Here is a 15,507-nt window from a genome sequence, read left to right on the forward strand (position 1 = left end):
CTTACATGATTCCCCAGTGCTCATGGGTACTTTTTTTTTAAAAAACAAAATAACAATCCGAGAAATCGAACCAAATCGCCATTCAACTATCAACGGTAGCCACCGTTATGGTGCTATATACGAGCGAGATTGGAGTGATTATCTTATGGATATGAATGATAGAAACGAAAGTAAGTACTACTCCAATTCTCTTTCCATATTCTTAGAGCATTGCGATACTAAGTTATTAATTGATCTGACTTTTACTAAAATCTTGAAGATAAATATACAGTGCATTCTTTGTTCTCGTGAGATTAGAGTTTAATTATGATTGGCCCTAGCTATTATTGAGTTATGGAAAACAACATTGTATAAGTAAAAATCCTAACAAAAATAGATTGATTCGACATAAGGTTTGAAACATTTTAGCATTTCCTTCGATCAAAGTTCTCAGAATTGTAGATCTTAGATCTAATCAAGGAATTAATGGTAGGATTTATTTCATGATCTTTGACATGATTCTATTGTTTTTTTCAATCAATTGTGGTATCCCAGGAGATATTGAATTTTTACATTTATTTATTGGACACCCAATTTTATTCACAAGCAATGGTCTGGCAACTTCCACATTGCAAAATGGAATCTCATAGGGTTAAATAAAACCTAGTACTATCTTTCCATTCCACGAGATCTTCCTAATCATTCAGGATTTTATTTTCCCTTTTCAAACAAAAAAGGTGCTTCTGCCTTAGATCCACCACTGGAGTGGGTGATTTTGTTTGCTTTTGGTGGCCTTGGGTAGGAAAGAGGAGCTGCTGCAAAATACTTGAGAGGCACTAGTTCATAGGTTCCTAGCTGTCTCTTCAATTCACGTTTGGTCTCAGCTCACACCTCTGGAGTACACGCTGACCACAATGTGGAGACCACAACCACTGACATACTTGTATAACCGTTATAGCTTTCCAAGCTTTGCATTAGCTGGAGTTCCAGAGCTACTCTGCTCTTCTACAGTTGGCATGGCCTCATTAACATATTAAACTACTAGTTAGTATAGAAGTACAATTCACATTTGGTCTTAGCTCGCACCTCTTGAGTGCATGCTGACCTCAAATGTATAGACAACAACCACTGACATACTTGTATAACCATCATAGCTTTGCATTAGCTGGAGTTCCAGAGCTACTCTGCTCTTCTACAGTTGGCATGGACTCATTAACATATTAACTATTAGCTGGTATAGAAGTAGGGCTACTACTACACGTAGCTGCTCATTTACTCTTCACTTTGAGTTTGGCAAACAGATCGATTAGCACCTACACGATTCGAATACCACCAAGGAAATGGATTAGGTACTCAACAAAGTCGATTCCTCTTTCAATTTTGCAGTGGCTTCAGCTTTTAATCCTGACCTTTCTCCACGTAGGGTTGAAAACAGTCGGGATAAATTCCATACCGTTTTACCCTGTTTTGTAGATTTGACCCAAAGCTCATATTTGTATATTTGGGCAAGTTTAAAAGCGAGATGAAAAAATGGGTTGTAGATGTGAAATTGGGATGGAGATGATTATGGTGTCTCCTGACCATTTTCATTTTCCCCTTTTGATGAGGTGAGATATACTGTTTCCCCCAAGCCGGGATATCCAAATTTTTTGGCATTGTAGAAACTCAGCTCTCGCTGATCTACTGCTTGCTGTTGTATCTGTCTTCCCCTCTCACTTCATCTCAGGTCCATCCCATGTTGGAGGCTGCTGCTGAGCTTGGCACATGCCACATTGCAAAGGTACTAGTGCACACAATGCCCATGTGTGCTCGTGTGTTGCCTCTGTGGTCTGTACCACCTGCAGCGCCGTCGTGGCCTACCCTTCTCTGAATCCATTGTAGATGAGCTCGTCGTGTACCAGGCAACCAATTCCAACCATTGCTTAAAAGGTGTTAGGGCATGGTGAGGCGACTGACCACCTTCTGGATGCCTATGCGAGTAAGGCGGACGCCTAGGCAATGTCATAAGAATATCGTATACAATGGCACTCAAATTCAGAACCAAATCAGACCTTAATATTACCAATTCTTAGCACACATACATAATTGTAGACCATAATAAGGATCATTGTTTTTGAGGCGACGCTTAGGCGTCGGGGCATGCCAGAGGCTCCAGGCGTCGGGGGCGCCACGGCCTCCCTAGTATGGCGTCCGCCTAATCGTGAATGGCGTCGCGCGGACGCCTAAAACAGCGCCCCGCGAAATCGACCGCGCGCCCCGCGAGAAAAGCACGATGCGCGGGAAATTGACTGCGCGCCCCGCGGGTAAAGCACGACGCGCGGGAAATCGACCGCGCATCTTCCCAGATAGGCGCGAGGGGGGAGGAAGAGAGAAGATGGCGGACGGATCTTGTCCTTGACCTCCGCTTTGCTGCTCTTGTGTTTGAGTTCACCGGCCGGCCGGCCCTGCATCTCCGCTTGGCCGTCCGCACCTGCCGTGGATCCGCTCCAGCATCGTCTGCACCTCCGTCGGCCCGCCTGCTGTCTGCGCCTCCGTCGAGTACTTCCCTTCCGCCTGGCATGCCTCCTCTGCTTTCCCAAATCTTTGAGGCATTACTCTGCTGTCTGCTTTCCCTCCTTCCTCCTCTGCAGCCCTGCTTTATGCCTCCTCTGCTTTCCCAAATCTTTGAGGCGTGTACTCTGCTGTCAGCTTTCCCTCCCGCTTCCTCTGCAGCCCTGCTTCCCTCCTCTTCCTCTGTTTCTTTTCCTGTCTCTCGTGCTTTGTTATATGGAGGTGACTGGAAGTGCTCGAGTTCTTTGTTTTTACAGCTGATAGCACAATGGCAAGTTCATCTTCCATCATCAGCAATTATGATCCCAGGACTGATTTAGCTCGGAAGGGCAAGTCTGCTGATCCAGGATGGAAGTATGGGTACTGGCCAAACCTTCAAAACAAAGATGTGGTGGCATGCACTCTTTGTGATGTCTCACTTACTGGAGGGATAAAAAGGCTGAAGAAACATCTGGCAGGTGGCTTCCCAGATACAAGGAAGTGCATGAAAACTACCACTGCAATTAGAGTGGAGATGGAAAACTGCTTGAATCATCATCCCTAGATGATCCTGACTAGAGATTTCAGATCTGCACTTATGCTATTGAGTGATGAGAGATTTCAGATTTTCTGTTTTGCTAAGACTTGGCAATATTAAGGCACGATTTGCTTCTGAATTTTAGTAGTATTATATATTAAGATGATCATAAGGCGCCTAGAATGTGTGTATGGTGTCGCCTAGGCGTCCGCCATAAACGCCTAGGCGTTGTGAAGGGGGTAGGGTGCCGCGTGACGCCGCAACGCCTCAAAAACAATGATAAGGATGATAAGTAGTGCTACTAGAGTACTAGACTACTAGTGCACAATATGAAGTAGTAAAGGAGCAAATCTGAAATGTCTGAATAGCCAAAAACTACTCTCTAGCGCCATGACTTAATTAGCACTGCTAGGGCACATCATATATGAAATGGTAACATATACCTCGAGGCCCAGAAACTTTCCTCGCCTGGATGACTAGGAGATGCCTTTAAAACCATGATTCCAACCCATACCTGCCTTCCTTGCCTTGTGGGCCTAAAACTCAAGCTGAAATTTGAGCACAGAGGAATTGGTAGTGCCTATTGCCAAGCCATGTTGGGTGGACTGGATGACTGTTTTTACTGTGTGGATAAGGGACTAAACAACTGGTTGGCTTTCTGTATTTCTGTACTGTGTCATGGTCTTGTACTCTAATAGACCTTTTGGTATGAATTAGAATTATTTATGTGTTGCCATGTCACTAACATTTTTTACATGTGAAGCTGTGTGGGAGCTTGAGTAGACTTCGAAGGGACCTTGCTATCCTGACGAGGAAAACTGCGTGGAACATGTGCATGCTCCCATGCTCCAGATTTTCTCATTAAAGTTGGCTAAAACTCCTGTCAACAGTGGCAGCATACAGTTATATGGATACATGGCGGCCCGGGACCTTGCTACTTAATTATGTTTTCAATCGTAGCAGGGATAATCCAGTCATCATACAGCAGGTGCATATGTACAACTTATGTGGATATGCTCAATAGCAGCAATGAGATGAAACCTACATACTTTCTCATGGCTACAACTATTATCCTTTAATCACAAAGCTGGCATAGTACATGGGATGGAGGATGGATATGTTGGGGTTTTAGTTTTTTACTAGGGTTACTCAGAAGTCAACCTGCTAATGGTTTGGGTTGAAATGGGTTTAATGGATTGGGTTTTGATATGGATGGTGTTTGGGTGGATTCAAATGGGTTATATTATCTAATGGGGTGGGGTGGAGTGGGCTCTATGTAAATATGGATTGGAGTGGATTGGGGTGGGTTGAAATAGATTCTTTATGCAAAACAGTATGATTATATATAAATGTCGGTCCCGTAAGAGCCGGACCTTAAAAATAAAAACTCGCGTTCACATCATAGTCACAAAGTTCCTGGGTCGACCGGGTCGAGGAACGGAGTCGAGGGTCGTCATTTTATAAAATTGTGGTACGAAGGGGGTATACATCTATGGAACGATTAATTATTATGTGGGATGCGACCCTGATTCATCGGGGTCGATATCTTCGGGTCGATAAAGATAAAAACTATATATGTGCTACTAATGAAGAAACTAATCTGCACAACCATATAAGAAACATATAAAAGAGTACATTTAGACCATGCTACACGTACTCAGCTCATTGTCTAACAAAAACCACACCAATCCACTGTCCTTAACCTCCTTATCCCAATTAAATCTGCTAGCAATGGGGCTGCGACCCCTTTCAAACCGGGACACGATCCAACCTTAAATGGGACACTGACCCTCTTCGACCCCGACCCTCGAATCGGAACGACGTTCCCGGGTCGAGGGACGAGGCATCGACCCCGAATCCTGTGACTATGGTTCACATTATAAAATTTTATCGAAATTGACTGAAATTTGTTGAAAATGGCTCAATATGACTAACAGCTACTTTATGCAAAACAGTGTGGCTAGAATTACACATGAGTCCCACGTCAAGAGCCGGACCCTAAAAATAAAACCTCGCGTTCACATTATAAAACTTTATCGAACTTAACTGAAATTTGTTGAAGATGACTCAGTATGACTAGGAGCTACTCTGTGCAAAGCAGCGTGGCTTGAATTAAATGTGGGTCCCACATCAAGAGCCGGACTCTAAAAATAAAAACTCGCGTTCACACTACAAAATTTTATCGAAATTGACTAAAATTTATTGAAGATGACTCGGTATGACTAGCAGCTACTCTGTGCAAAGTAGCGTGGTTAGAATTACACGTGAGTCCCACGTCAAGAGCCGGACCCTAAAAATAAAACCTCGCATTCACACTATAAAATTTTATCAAAATTGACTGAAATTTGTTGGACATGACTCGGTATGACTAGCAGCTACTTTGTGCAAAGCAGTGTGGCTAGAATTATACGTGGGTCCCACGTCAAGAGCCGGACCGTAGAAATAAAATCTCGCGTTCACACTATAAAATCTTATCGAACTTGACTGAAATTTATTGGAGATGACTCGGTATAACTGATAGTTACTTTGTGCAAAATGGTGTGGCAAAATCTACACTATAATTTATTTTTTGGGAAATGGGTTTTTATTGGGTTGTAACCATAGTTTGGCTAATAGTTTATTACATCATAAGCTAAAATGTTTGGGTTAGATTGGTTTGTGGTGGTGGTTTGGAGTGGTGTGGGTAATATTAATTTTACTAATGAGAATGAATTGGTGTGGGTATAATTTGGTTTCCAAACCATTTGCAGGAACTCCTATTAAATTGAGATGTAACACAGTATAAAGTCCATTTTTTCCCTAGAAATATACCAAGCACCATGGAGTGTCTCTTCTAAAAATCAGAGAAGTGATGATTAACATAGCAAGCTTGGCCTTTTGGTAGTGAAGGGATCGTTGAAGGAAAACACAACTCTTTGTTATTGTTTTTAGGGTTTAAAATTTCAGCTACTATTTGAGGTCTATTGGCATCTGGCTTGTAACGATAGTATTTAGCTTCAGATAATTTATAAGTATTTTGCTATGCAATGTTTTGCAGGGTTCTCTCGTGGAGATGTCTGGGCCTAAAAGAGGCATTCTGTTGCTTTCTGATATTTTAATGGAGTTCGACATGAGGATCAAGACCGGATAAAAAGAGGAAGATGACCTTCAGCTGATTGATGGAGTAGAACAATTAACCCAACGCATACCAACAAGACCATTCGTACTTCGCTTTAATGGCAGCTGTGGTGCAGTTGACATGTGTTTGACATTTGTGGAGGCTGGAATGGAGGCCAGAATAGAAGTGGTCATATGTGAAGTCAAGACAGATTTTAATTTATCCCTCAGTTCCTTTGTGTCCGTCACAACGGAGCTTACAGAATTTCAGATTTTTCATGGAACAATTGGTGGTTTGGTCACAAAAACGTTTGTCGTTGTTTTTCCTGCACACACCATAATGCATTTGAAGTTTAAGGTAGGTGCGAAGTGTTGGAAATAAATTTCAGTTAAGATATTTGTGATCTTCACTATTAAGGAAGTGTTTAAACCATCTAAACGCAATTAAGGAAACCTAACGATAAAACCCTAATGGGCTGTGATCAGCAGGCCCATTAGGCCTGTTTCCAGAGACTGGCCCCAGCCCCACAGTGCCTATAAATATAAGGTCGTGGTTAGCACCTTAATCATCAATTCACGTCATCCTAAAACCCTAGCCATCGCTAGTCTGATCGCTAAGGGCACTGGAGGGGTTTGGAAGGCCAAGCACTCCCGTTTGGCGCCCGAAGGATGCCGATTCGCTGCTCCATCTCCTACACCGACAAGAACGCCTACTTCCTCTACGGATCAGGCGTAAATGACTGCTGCAACTGCTAACGCTGGTATAGTGTTTACCAATTTATTCCGCATTAGATTGATTTGTCATGAACTAGGTTATGTTAAGATTCTGGGTAACGTGCCACTAATATTAAGTTTTGGCAATTCTAACAATCGGTATCAGAGCCATCTTAACCTAGTCATGCACGGTCAATTTTGAGCCATGTTTATGCCTCTGTTTTCGTCGGTTTAGATGCAATTAGATCCTGCAGAATGACTTTTATGTGTTAATCATGCGTGATTAGATCTAAATCATGGTTAATTAAGTTTCTGATCACGAGATTAGATCTAATCTAATTCAGTTTAGGTCAAGTTTAAGATTAATCTTGATCTGTTTATGCTAAGTGTCTCGGATTAGATGCAAATCATTAATGTTTATGCTAATTCATGGTTAAACCGAGACAAATTGATGATTAGCTATGCAATTAAGGTTAGGGTTTACTGCTACTTAATCTGTTCCCCAAATTAGATCTCTGTTAAATCAATTTCCGCAAATTAGTTCTTAGATCCATGAAATTAGATGCATCAGTCAGCATTTGAGAAGAAGGGGAATAGTCAAATTTCAGATCGCATTAAGAAATCCCCAAAGTCCTCATGAACCCTAACCCTAAGATTGAATCTTACCTTGACTGCGGCCATGAGTTGGTTTGCAAGCCACGAGCAAGCACCATTGCAGGACCCACCGACAGAGCCGCGCGCGATTCGGTCGCACGCGGCGCCGGCGGAAGGACCTGCAGAGGCGCATCAGCGCGCCATCAGGAGGCGCATCAGTGGCGCGCACGCGACGCGTCAAGCGGCGGCCGGCGCTCTCGGGCGGGGCCCGCTCCGCACCGCGCATCAGGCGGTGGCCGGCGCTCGCGGCCGGGGTGGGTGCACTGCTGGGCCTGCGCTTCAGGCGGCGGCGGCCCCAGGCTCCCGCGCATGCGCTCCTGCAGCGGCCTGCAGGGCCCGCGAGGCGGCCGGCCGGCCGGCCCGAGATGCAAAGCGGCAGGCGCAGCCCGCGCATGCAGCAGAGCCAGTGCCCCTACCGCCCGCGCATGCTGCAGGGCTCGCGCCCCAAGGTGGCGGCCGGCCCGAGTCTGGCCGGAGGCACGGCGTTCGCCACCAGACCGACCGGCGGCTGTGCCATGAGGAAGGAGCGGCTGCGCTCTGACTGAAGAGAAAGGGAAAGTGAGAAAGATGTTAGGGTTCAGACAGGTCTCCTCTCTTTTATATGAAGCTACATTAGTTCGTGGCCCTCAGATCACAATGGACGGTCCATATTTCACCGCATTAGGGTTTCGCGGGATGGGCCGGACTGGGCCGCGCAGCAGCTTAACGGGCCGCGCAAGGAGGGGAAATTTTGGGCCGTTTTTGTTTTTGGTTCAGATTTATGTCTTTTAGTCCCGGTTAATGTTTAAAGCCTTTTCTATTACTGTTTCTTATGATTTAAGCTCAATTTTTAATTGCTGTTATGTTTAAAGGCTTTAATTATTTCTGTTGCACTTATTATTACCAGAATTATGTTAATTAATTTCCATGAGTTATGTAAATGCTTTTTAATTATGTTTTAATTGCATTTATTCACTGGAAATTATGTTCATCCACCATAAGAATTAAGATGCACTCTATTTAAATGGAACCATCGGGAAGTTTATTTAGAGCACTTGTAATTAATTCTGACAATCGTTGATTTAATTATGAGTTTTAATTTTAAATTTCGTTTGTTTTCCCCATCGGTGATGCAAATTGAAATTTATGTATGATTTTAATCGGACCATCGTAGGGTTAATTTCATACTTCTTATGCGCATCTTAATTGTGAGTTTAATTAAGTTATTGTTCTCATGATTTTTAGTGAACACTGTGACGGGCTACCTGAAGTCCATTGAGCCCCTAAATGGCACCAACTACTGTAGCGAAAATGGCCTCTCATGCCATATTTCAATATAATGTTTTGGCGATTGATGACACACGCAACACTTGAACTAATGTGTTTGCTTAGATGATATACTCAGGCTTTTAGGTTCAAGGGATGACAAAGAGAAGAGAGGCGAAGCTAGGCCCGAAGGGCCGCCCCTACGGGGGTTCCGCTACCCGGTTAGCGGACGGGGGTCGAGGGGGAGCCGCCCCTCGCGGGTCTCAGGGCAGCGCCCTGAAAGCTCTTCGATTCAGGAGCACCGGAAGAACCGACGCCAGGGCATCGGAGCATCCGGTGGTAGTCGGAAGAACCGACGCCATAATACCTTGGTGCAGAAGGGAATCGAAGCCAAGTCAGCCTATAGGCACCGGTTGAACCGACGGTCCAAAATAGGGCATCGGTGCATTGGGCGTCCTTTGTACCAGAGACGATGTCAAGTGCCCAGGAGAAGTTTCTTCAGCACCGGTTCAACCGACGGTGCATCGGTGCATACCACCGGTGTAATGACGTCAGCGTCCAGGAGAAGATTCTTTCAGCACCGGTTGAACCGGTGAGGCATCGGTGCATTGCATCGGTTCAACCGGTGGTCTCTGCGTCTGCTGTCAGGACTTCAACGGCTACTTCATGTTGTGAGTGACCGGATGAACCGACGCTACCCCACCAAGAGGCATCGGTTCTTCCGGTGATACGCAGTTTTTCAGCTGACCGTTGGAGCAACGGCTACAAGACTTGGTGGCCTATATATACGCCTCACCCCGTCCATTTGAAGTGTGCTGGAGTTGCTGAACATTCCAAACACACCCAAGAACATCTCCAACCACCATAGAGCTTCATTGTACATCATATAGGCTTAAGCACACTTGTGAGAGTGCTTAGTGCTTGTAATAGGGATTAGTTCTTGCGAGAGCTCCCTTAAGAGAAGTCTTGCTGCGGCAAGCAAACACTTGTACTCGTCGTGTGACCCTCCGACTTGGTGTGGAGTGGCAACGACACTTTGTGCGGGGAAGGAGGCCCCTACTTGGTGTTAAAGCTCCAAGATAGTGAAGACGGTGCCGTGGTGACGCTTCGAGATAGACGGTGGCGGTGACCTCGTCTTTGTGACTTGGTGTCACTTAGCCTTTGCTTGTCGGGAGCCTTGGAGGCGTGGCAAGACGGTGATCAAGCGAAGAGACTCGGTATCACACTTGTTCTTTGTGAGCAAGTGGCCGTGGACGTAGGGAGGGACTTTGGTGTCCTAACCGAACCACGTTAAATCGTGTGTCTTGGTGTCTTCACGGGAGTTTGCATATCCTCTCCCTTACCGCTTTACTTACCGCTTTACGTTTCCGCATTTACTCTTTCTTGCTTACCTTTACTTTCCTAGTTAGTTTGATTAGGTTTGACTATAGGTTGCAAGTCTTTTGGGGTAAGTAGAGGGTAGCATAGATAAACCTTAGTCATAACTAGCATGTGTAGGACGTGTTAGGTTTATCTAATGCAATTAGATTGAGCCCTAGGATAGAAAAGCGATTAGCGACCCTATTCACCCCCTCCCCCTCTAGGGTCGGACACCCCGGTGATCCTTACAACTACCCCAGCTCGTATAAAGATGTTCAGGTGGCCATTGCTGTGTGCGAGTATGATCTCGCCTTACGTCAAGACAAGCCAGCAGAGCCCGCTGATCCCAATGGTGATCGTACTGCTATTGAGAAGTGGGAGAGATCAGACAGGATGACCAACATGATCATTAAGAACACGATCACTCTGGCCATCTGTGGTGCTATTCCTGATAAGGACCAGGATGGTAATGATCTGAGCGCCAAGGTATACCTTGCCAAGGTGGAGGAGAACTTTAAGAGTTTTTCCAAGACTTATGCTAGCACCCTGATCATGAAGATGCTGACTTCACAGTATGATGGGCAAAGTAGAATCAGGGAGCACATTATGAGCATGTGTGACATGGCAAATAAGCTGAAGACACTGGATATGGCTATCTCTGATGGTTTTCTGGTGCACTTCATCATGACTTCTCTGCCAGTACAGTACAGTCCCTTCAAAATAAGCTACAACACTCAGAAGGCGACTTGGAGCATGGCTGAGCTCATTAGCTACTGTGTTGAGGAAGAAGAAAGGCAGAAAGCTGAGAGGATGAAAGATGCTGTCAACATGGTCAGTGAGCGCTTTGGGCGTGTTAGCATGAGCAACACTCCTAGCATCAGGCTGAGTCTGGCAGCAGCAGGCAGCATAAGAGAAAGTTTAAGGGCCATAAGAGCAAGGCCGTGTCACATAAGAAGACCTCTAATGAGAGGCTGTGCAAGTTCTGCAAGTCACCTAAACATGAGCAGAAGGATTGCCATAGATTTAAGGAGTGGCTTAAGAACAAAGGTACAATTACTGATTATGTATCTTTTATTGATGAATCATTCTTAGTGAATTTTTCTCCTAATACTTGGTGGATTGACTCAGGTGCCACCGTGCACATTTCCAATTCACTGCAGGTATTCAGTTCGATCCGAACTATAAGAGAGGGGGAGCGAAGTCTAAGAGTGGCTGATGGCAATGAAGTGAAGGTTGAAGGCATTGGGAGCTTCAATTTGGAGTTACCAAGCGGCTTCAACCTTAGTTTGCATGATGTTCTTTATGTTCCCAGTTTGAAGAGAAACCTTATTTCTGTTTCACGTTTAGATAAGTCGGGACATATTTGTGAGTTTGGCAACTCTGTGTGCAACATTAAACCTAATGATAAAACCCTAATGGGCTGTGATCAGCAGGCCCATTAGGCCTGTTTCCAGAGACTGGCCCCAGCCCCACAGTGCCTATAAATATAAGGTCGTGGTTAGCACCTTAATCATCAATTCACGTCATCCTAAAACCCTAGCCATCGCTAGTCTGATCGCTAAGGGCACTGGAGGGGTTTGGAAGGCCAAGCACTCCCGTTTGGCGCCCGAAGGATGCCGATTCGCTGCTCCATCTCCTACACCGACAAGAACGCCTACTTCCTCTACGGATCAGGCGTAAATGGCTGCTGCAACTGCTAACGCTGGTATAATGTTTACCAATTTATTCCGCATTAGATTGATTTGTCATGAACTAGGTTATGTTAAGATTCTGGGTAACGTGCCACTAATATTAAGTTTTGGCAATTCTAACACGAAGGGCTCTGTTGATGCTGCACACTATTGCTCCTTCAATTCCAATCAGCATGGATGTGTCAATCGACAGATTAAGCTGGATATGGCTACCATATTGGTGAAGGTTAATGTGTCCCCACCTTGGCTTTGAATACCTGGTCGAGAAATGAAGCTGTCCTCTTCAATACTTGGTTCCTGGTCGAGAAAATGATGCTGTCTTCCTGGTCGAGAAATGAAGCTGTCTGTCTTGGCTCTGGTGGCTAGGTGTTTCTTTGATCATCACTAGAAGGGTGTGTACTTGATTACATTTTCCTTTTGTGCTGGAACATGTTTAAGCTTCTCTTTCCGGAACATGTTTACAATTTCCACTAGTCTTTGTTTACATGTTTGAAACTTGTGTTTGTTTATTTAGCATATTTGGAGTGTAATTGTCTAATACTAAGCACTATGAATTTATTAATTTTCTATAGGCATAGAGCTTAGTGCGATGGCATCGATATAGAACATTTGCTGTGAGAATAAACATTTGGAACACAGATTTGGGTAAACAAAAGAAACATCGTATTATTCTTGTGAAAGGACAGGCTTTGGAGATGATTCTTTGTGTGTTAAGGTCCCGTTTAGTTGGTCAAAAAATTTGGCAAAAAAATTTGAGCTCATTAAACATAGACTAATTATTAAACTAATTACATGGATGGACAGGAAATCGCGAGACGAATCCATTAAACTTAATTAATTCATCATTAAAGATTGTTTACTGTAGCACATCGTTGTCTAATCATGGCATAATTCATTTTAACATTTGTCTTTGCGTTCTTTCCCTTCATTTTGCTATCCTTTTGAGAAAGTGCCTCCAACTCATCAGCGTTAGGTGGTTGACCGAGAATCATAATGTTAGATCTGACGGTGGCTCTCCATAGAGAAACATACGACCATGAGAGAACACAGGTTCAAGTACAATCTGATGTTTGGAATAGTTTGTTCATGTGATAGTTATGGCAAAGCTCAGCGTAATAGAGAATTATTTCCTCTTGAATTGGAACGTGAACTTATCATAAGAAGAGCATAAGGGTATTCTAGGTATGAAAATCTTTTCCCAGCATGCTGTCCAAGACAACTTCCGTATCATTGCATTTCTTTGGAATCCGCGTAACACCAGCTTTGTATCCTTCCAACGAAGCAAAATTATTGGACAACCGCCCTCGAGCTTCATCACGTATATAGGTAGCCTGTTCAGTGTCAGTATTCAAAAACTCCATTGGATATTAGTTATGTGATCATCTACCGGAGTCAAAACTATGATACTGCATGATGGACATGACGAATGGCATGAAGACGGAGGAGCAGACCAACGAGGCTGTCGAAGTGGAGAAAGAGATCCAAAGCTCATTTGGTTCGATCGAGTAGTTAAGGTGGAGGCCCAAAGCAACTCAAATTTGCCCACCTCGAAGTTCAGAAGCAGCACACGCCAAAAGTGAGCTCGAGTCGCATACGAGTGCGTTTTTGGACGTTGTTTATATGGATGGAAAGGGAATTTGATAGAGCTTCCAATGGTACTGGTCCCACACAAAAATTCCATTCAAGTCAACATAAATTGTAAAAACAATCGAATGTCCATAATCTATCAGTTTGCTACACCACCGTCTTTTGGGTTGTTGGTCCGTATATCATGTTGGAGCTCATAGACGTGAGTGTAGGTGTCGCACAAACTATATAAAACAGCCACCAAAACATTAGGGTTGAGATTTTTTTTAGTTCTAATTTTCCATCGAGAAACTGAGATTTTTCATTGTAATTTTGATGTCGAGTCCTTTTGTTCGGAATCAAAGCTCATTCTTATTCTACACCACTATGACGATTAGTCCTTTTGTGATAGGATTCAAACCCTCATATTTATCTTATGCTTTCGTACACATCTGCAATGCAATTTCAGATTGCATTCTTGACACTTGCTTGTGTTCTTCGACTCGCAATCCTTCTTGGCGAGATCAATCGTGCTGTGCTTGGTTGATAACCAGAGGAGACGTGATGCTACGATTCCAGGGTTCAGATCTTGTTGATTGGAAGCCGGATCATGTGTGTTACATCTCCACCAAACTGAGAGTTATCCGATCCCCACATGATAGAAGATTGGGCCAGCACTTTGTAAAGTGGTAATCATAGAGTCCAGTATTACCGTAGTTAGTTTGCGCCATCGTTTAAAACTTAAGAAAACAGCGAGCAGTAAATTCCCGAAACTATGATCGCTCTTCAGCCAGCTCTTTATCTGGGAGCTAAAAGACACGTTGATTAGGAACTTTATTTCTTTTGAAGTTGTTCATACTCCCCGATCATGTAACCTGGTAGCTGATAGCTTAGCTGCTCTTGGAGCTCTTTTGAGTGAGGGTGCTGGTCCGGTTTCGGATAGTATCCCAAGTTGTATTCGTGTTTTGGTGGCCAACGATATGGCTACAGTTTATGAGTAATGGAAAGTATTTCCAGTTTCAAAAAAAAAGCTTGATTTTTAGTGTTCTCTCAGTCACTTTTGTCCGAGCCACCGGATCTGAATTGCAGGGTTGATCTTTGTTTCGGGTCCTCTTGTGTTGCTTTACCCGGTTCCCCACCGAACGGTTGCGCGGTGTCGGGTTTGATTTCTTTAAACCCGTTCAGAAGAATGTGATTGGACCTTATCCTCGAGAAGCTTCTCTGCGTTCATTCCCGTCCGCCTGGCTTCAGCGCTGCCGCTCGGCTGGAGAAAATTGTAAATTTGGCACTCTAAACATCGCGCTTTGCAGTTTTGCCATTCCTAACATCGACTTTGTAAAAATGGGCTTCAAAACATTGGCCTCTTGTAAACCAAGCCATTAGGCGTATTTCCCCTCTTTTGTAATAATTTTCCTTGTATTTCGAGGATGATTGGACGGTTTTGCCCTTTCTATCATTTTTTTTTGCCTGTGCATGCAAACGGTGAGGCCGCCGTGGTAATCCTTCGGTGAGGACGGCCGAGTCTGCGTGGCCATTGGGGGCGCTTGGCGTGGCCTGCTCGCCGTGGCCGAGCAGTGCGGCCAGCCCAACGGAGCCGAGCGGCGCGGCCGGCGCAGGCGCCGCCAGGCCTAGGGCGGCTGACGCGGGCAAGCCTTAGCCGCCCGGCGCCGCCAGCACTACTACAAAACAGGCCTTTGTTCCTGGCCATTTGTCCCGGCAGCCTTTGGGCCCGGGACAATAGGTGGCTTTTGTCCCGGGTCCAACGGCTAGCCGGGCCAGCGGGGGGGACGGGGGCCTTTTGTCCCGGTTGGAGACACCAACCGGGACAAAATGGGAGCCTTTTGTCCCGGTTGGTGGTTCCAACCGGGACAAAAGGCCCGCGTAGCCTTTTGTCCCGGTTGGAACCACCAACCGGGACAAAAGTCCCCCCTTTTGTCCCGGTTCGTGCCTCCAACCGGGACAAAAGGCCTTGCGCCCCTTATCCCCTTCCCTCTCCCCCCGCCCGAGCCATTCAGCTCACTTGTTTTCTCTGTTCTTGGCTCGGGATAGAGGAGTTTTGCTCATTTCTTCACCACATTTGTGAAGATCTTTGATTCCCCGTCCATCCATCTGCTCTAAAGGTTTGGGGCTTGTTTT

At 45.0% G+C, this 15,507-nt stretch overlaps 1 protein-coding gene and 1 long non-coding RNA gene across 2 annotated transcripts; both read left to right on the forward strand.

Annotated features, from left to right (window-relative positions):
• The first annotated feature begins 1,587 nt into the window (after positions 1 to 1,587).
• Positions 1,588 to 3,185, forward strand: LOC120684514. The gene is made up of 2 exons (XR_005679330.1): positions 1,588 to 2,517; positions 2,787 to 3,185. It is a non-coding gene; the product is annotated as an uncharacterized LOC120684514 (long non-coding RNA).
• Positions 3,186 to 7,535: 4,350 nt separating this feature from the next.
• On the forward strand, positions 7,536 to 8,051 carry LOC120684902. The gene has a single exon (XM_039966766.1). The coding sequence runs from the start codon at positions 7,536 to 7,538 to the stop codon at positions 8,049 to 8,051; it is 516 nt and encodes a 171-aa protein (XP_039822700.1).
• Positions 8,052 to 15,507: the final 7,456 nt, after the last annotated feature.

Source organism: Panicum virgatum, chromosome 8N (assembly GCF_016808335.1).
Source record: "Panicum virgatum strain AP13 chromosome 8N, P.virgatum_v5, whole genome shotgun sequence".
Classification (NCBI taxonomy): Eukaryota; Viridiplantae; Streptophyta; class Magnoliopsida; order Poales; family Poaceae; genus Panicum; species Panicum virgatum.

Coding starts and splice junctions, on each gene's coding strand:
- LOC120684902 (XM_039966766.1), top strand. CDS start 7,536: ATGAGTTGGTTTGCAAGCCACGAGCAAGCACCATTGCAGGACCCACCG.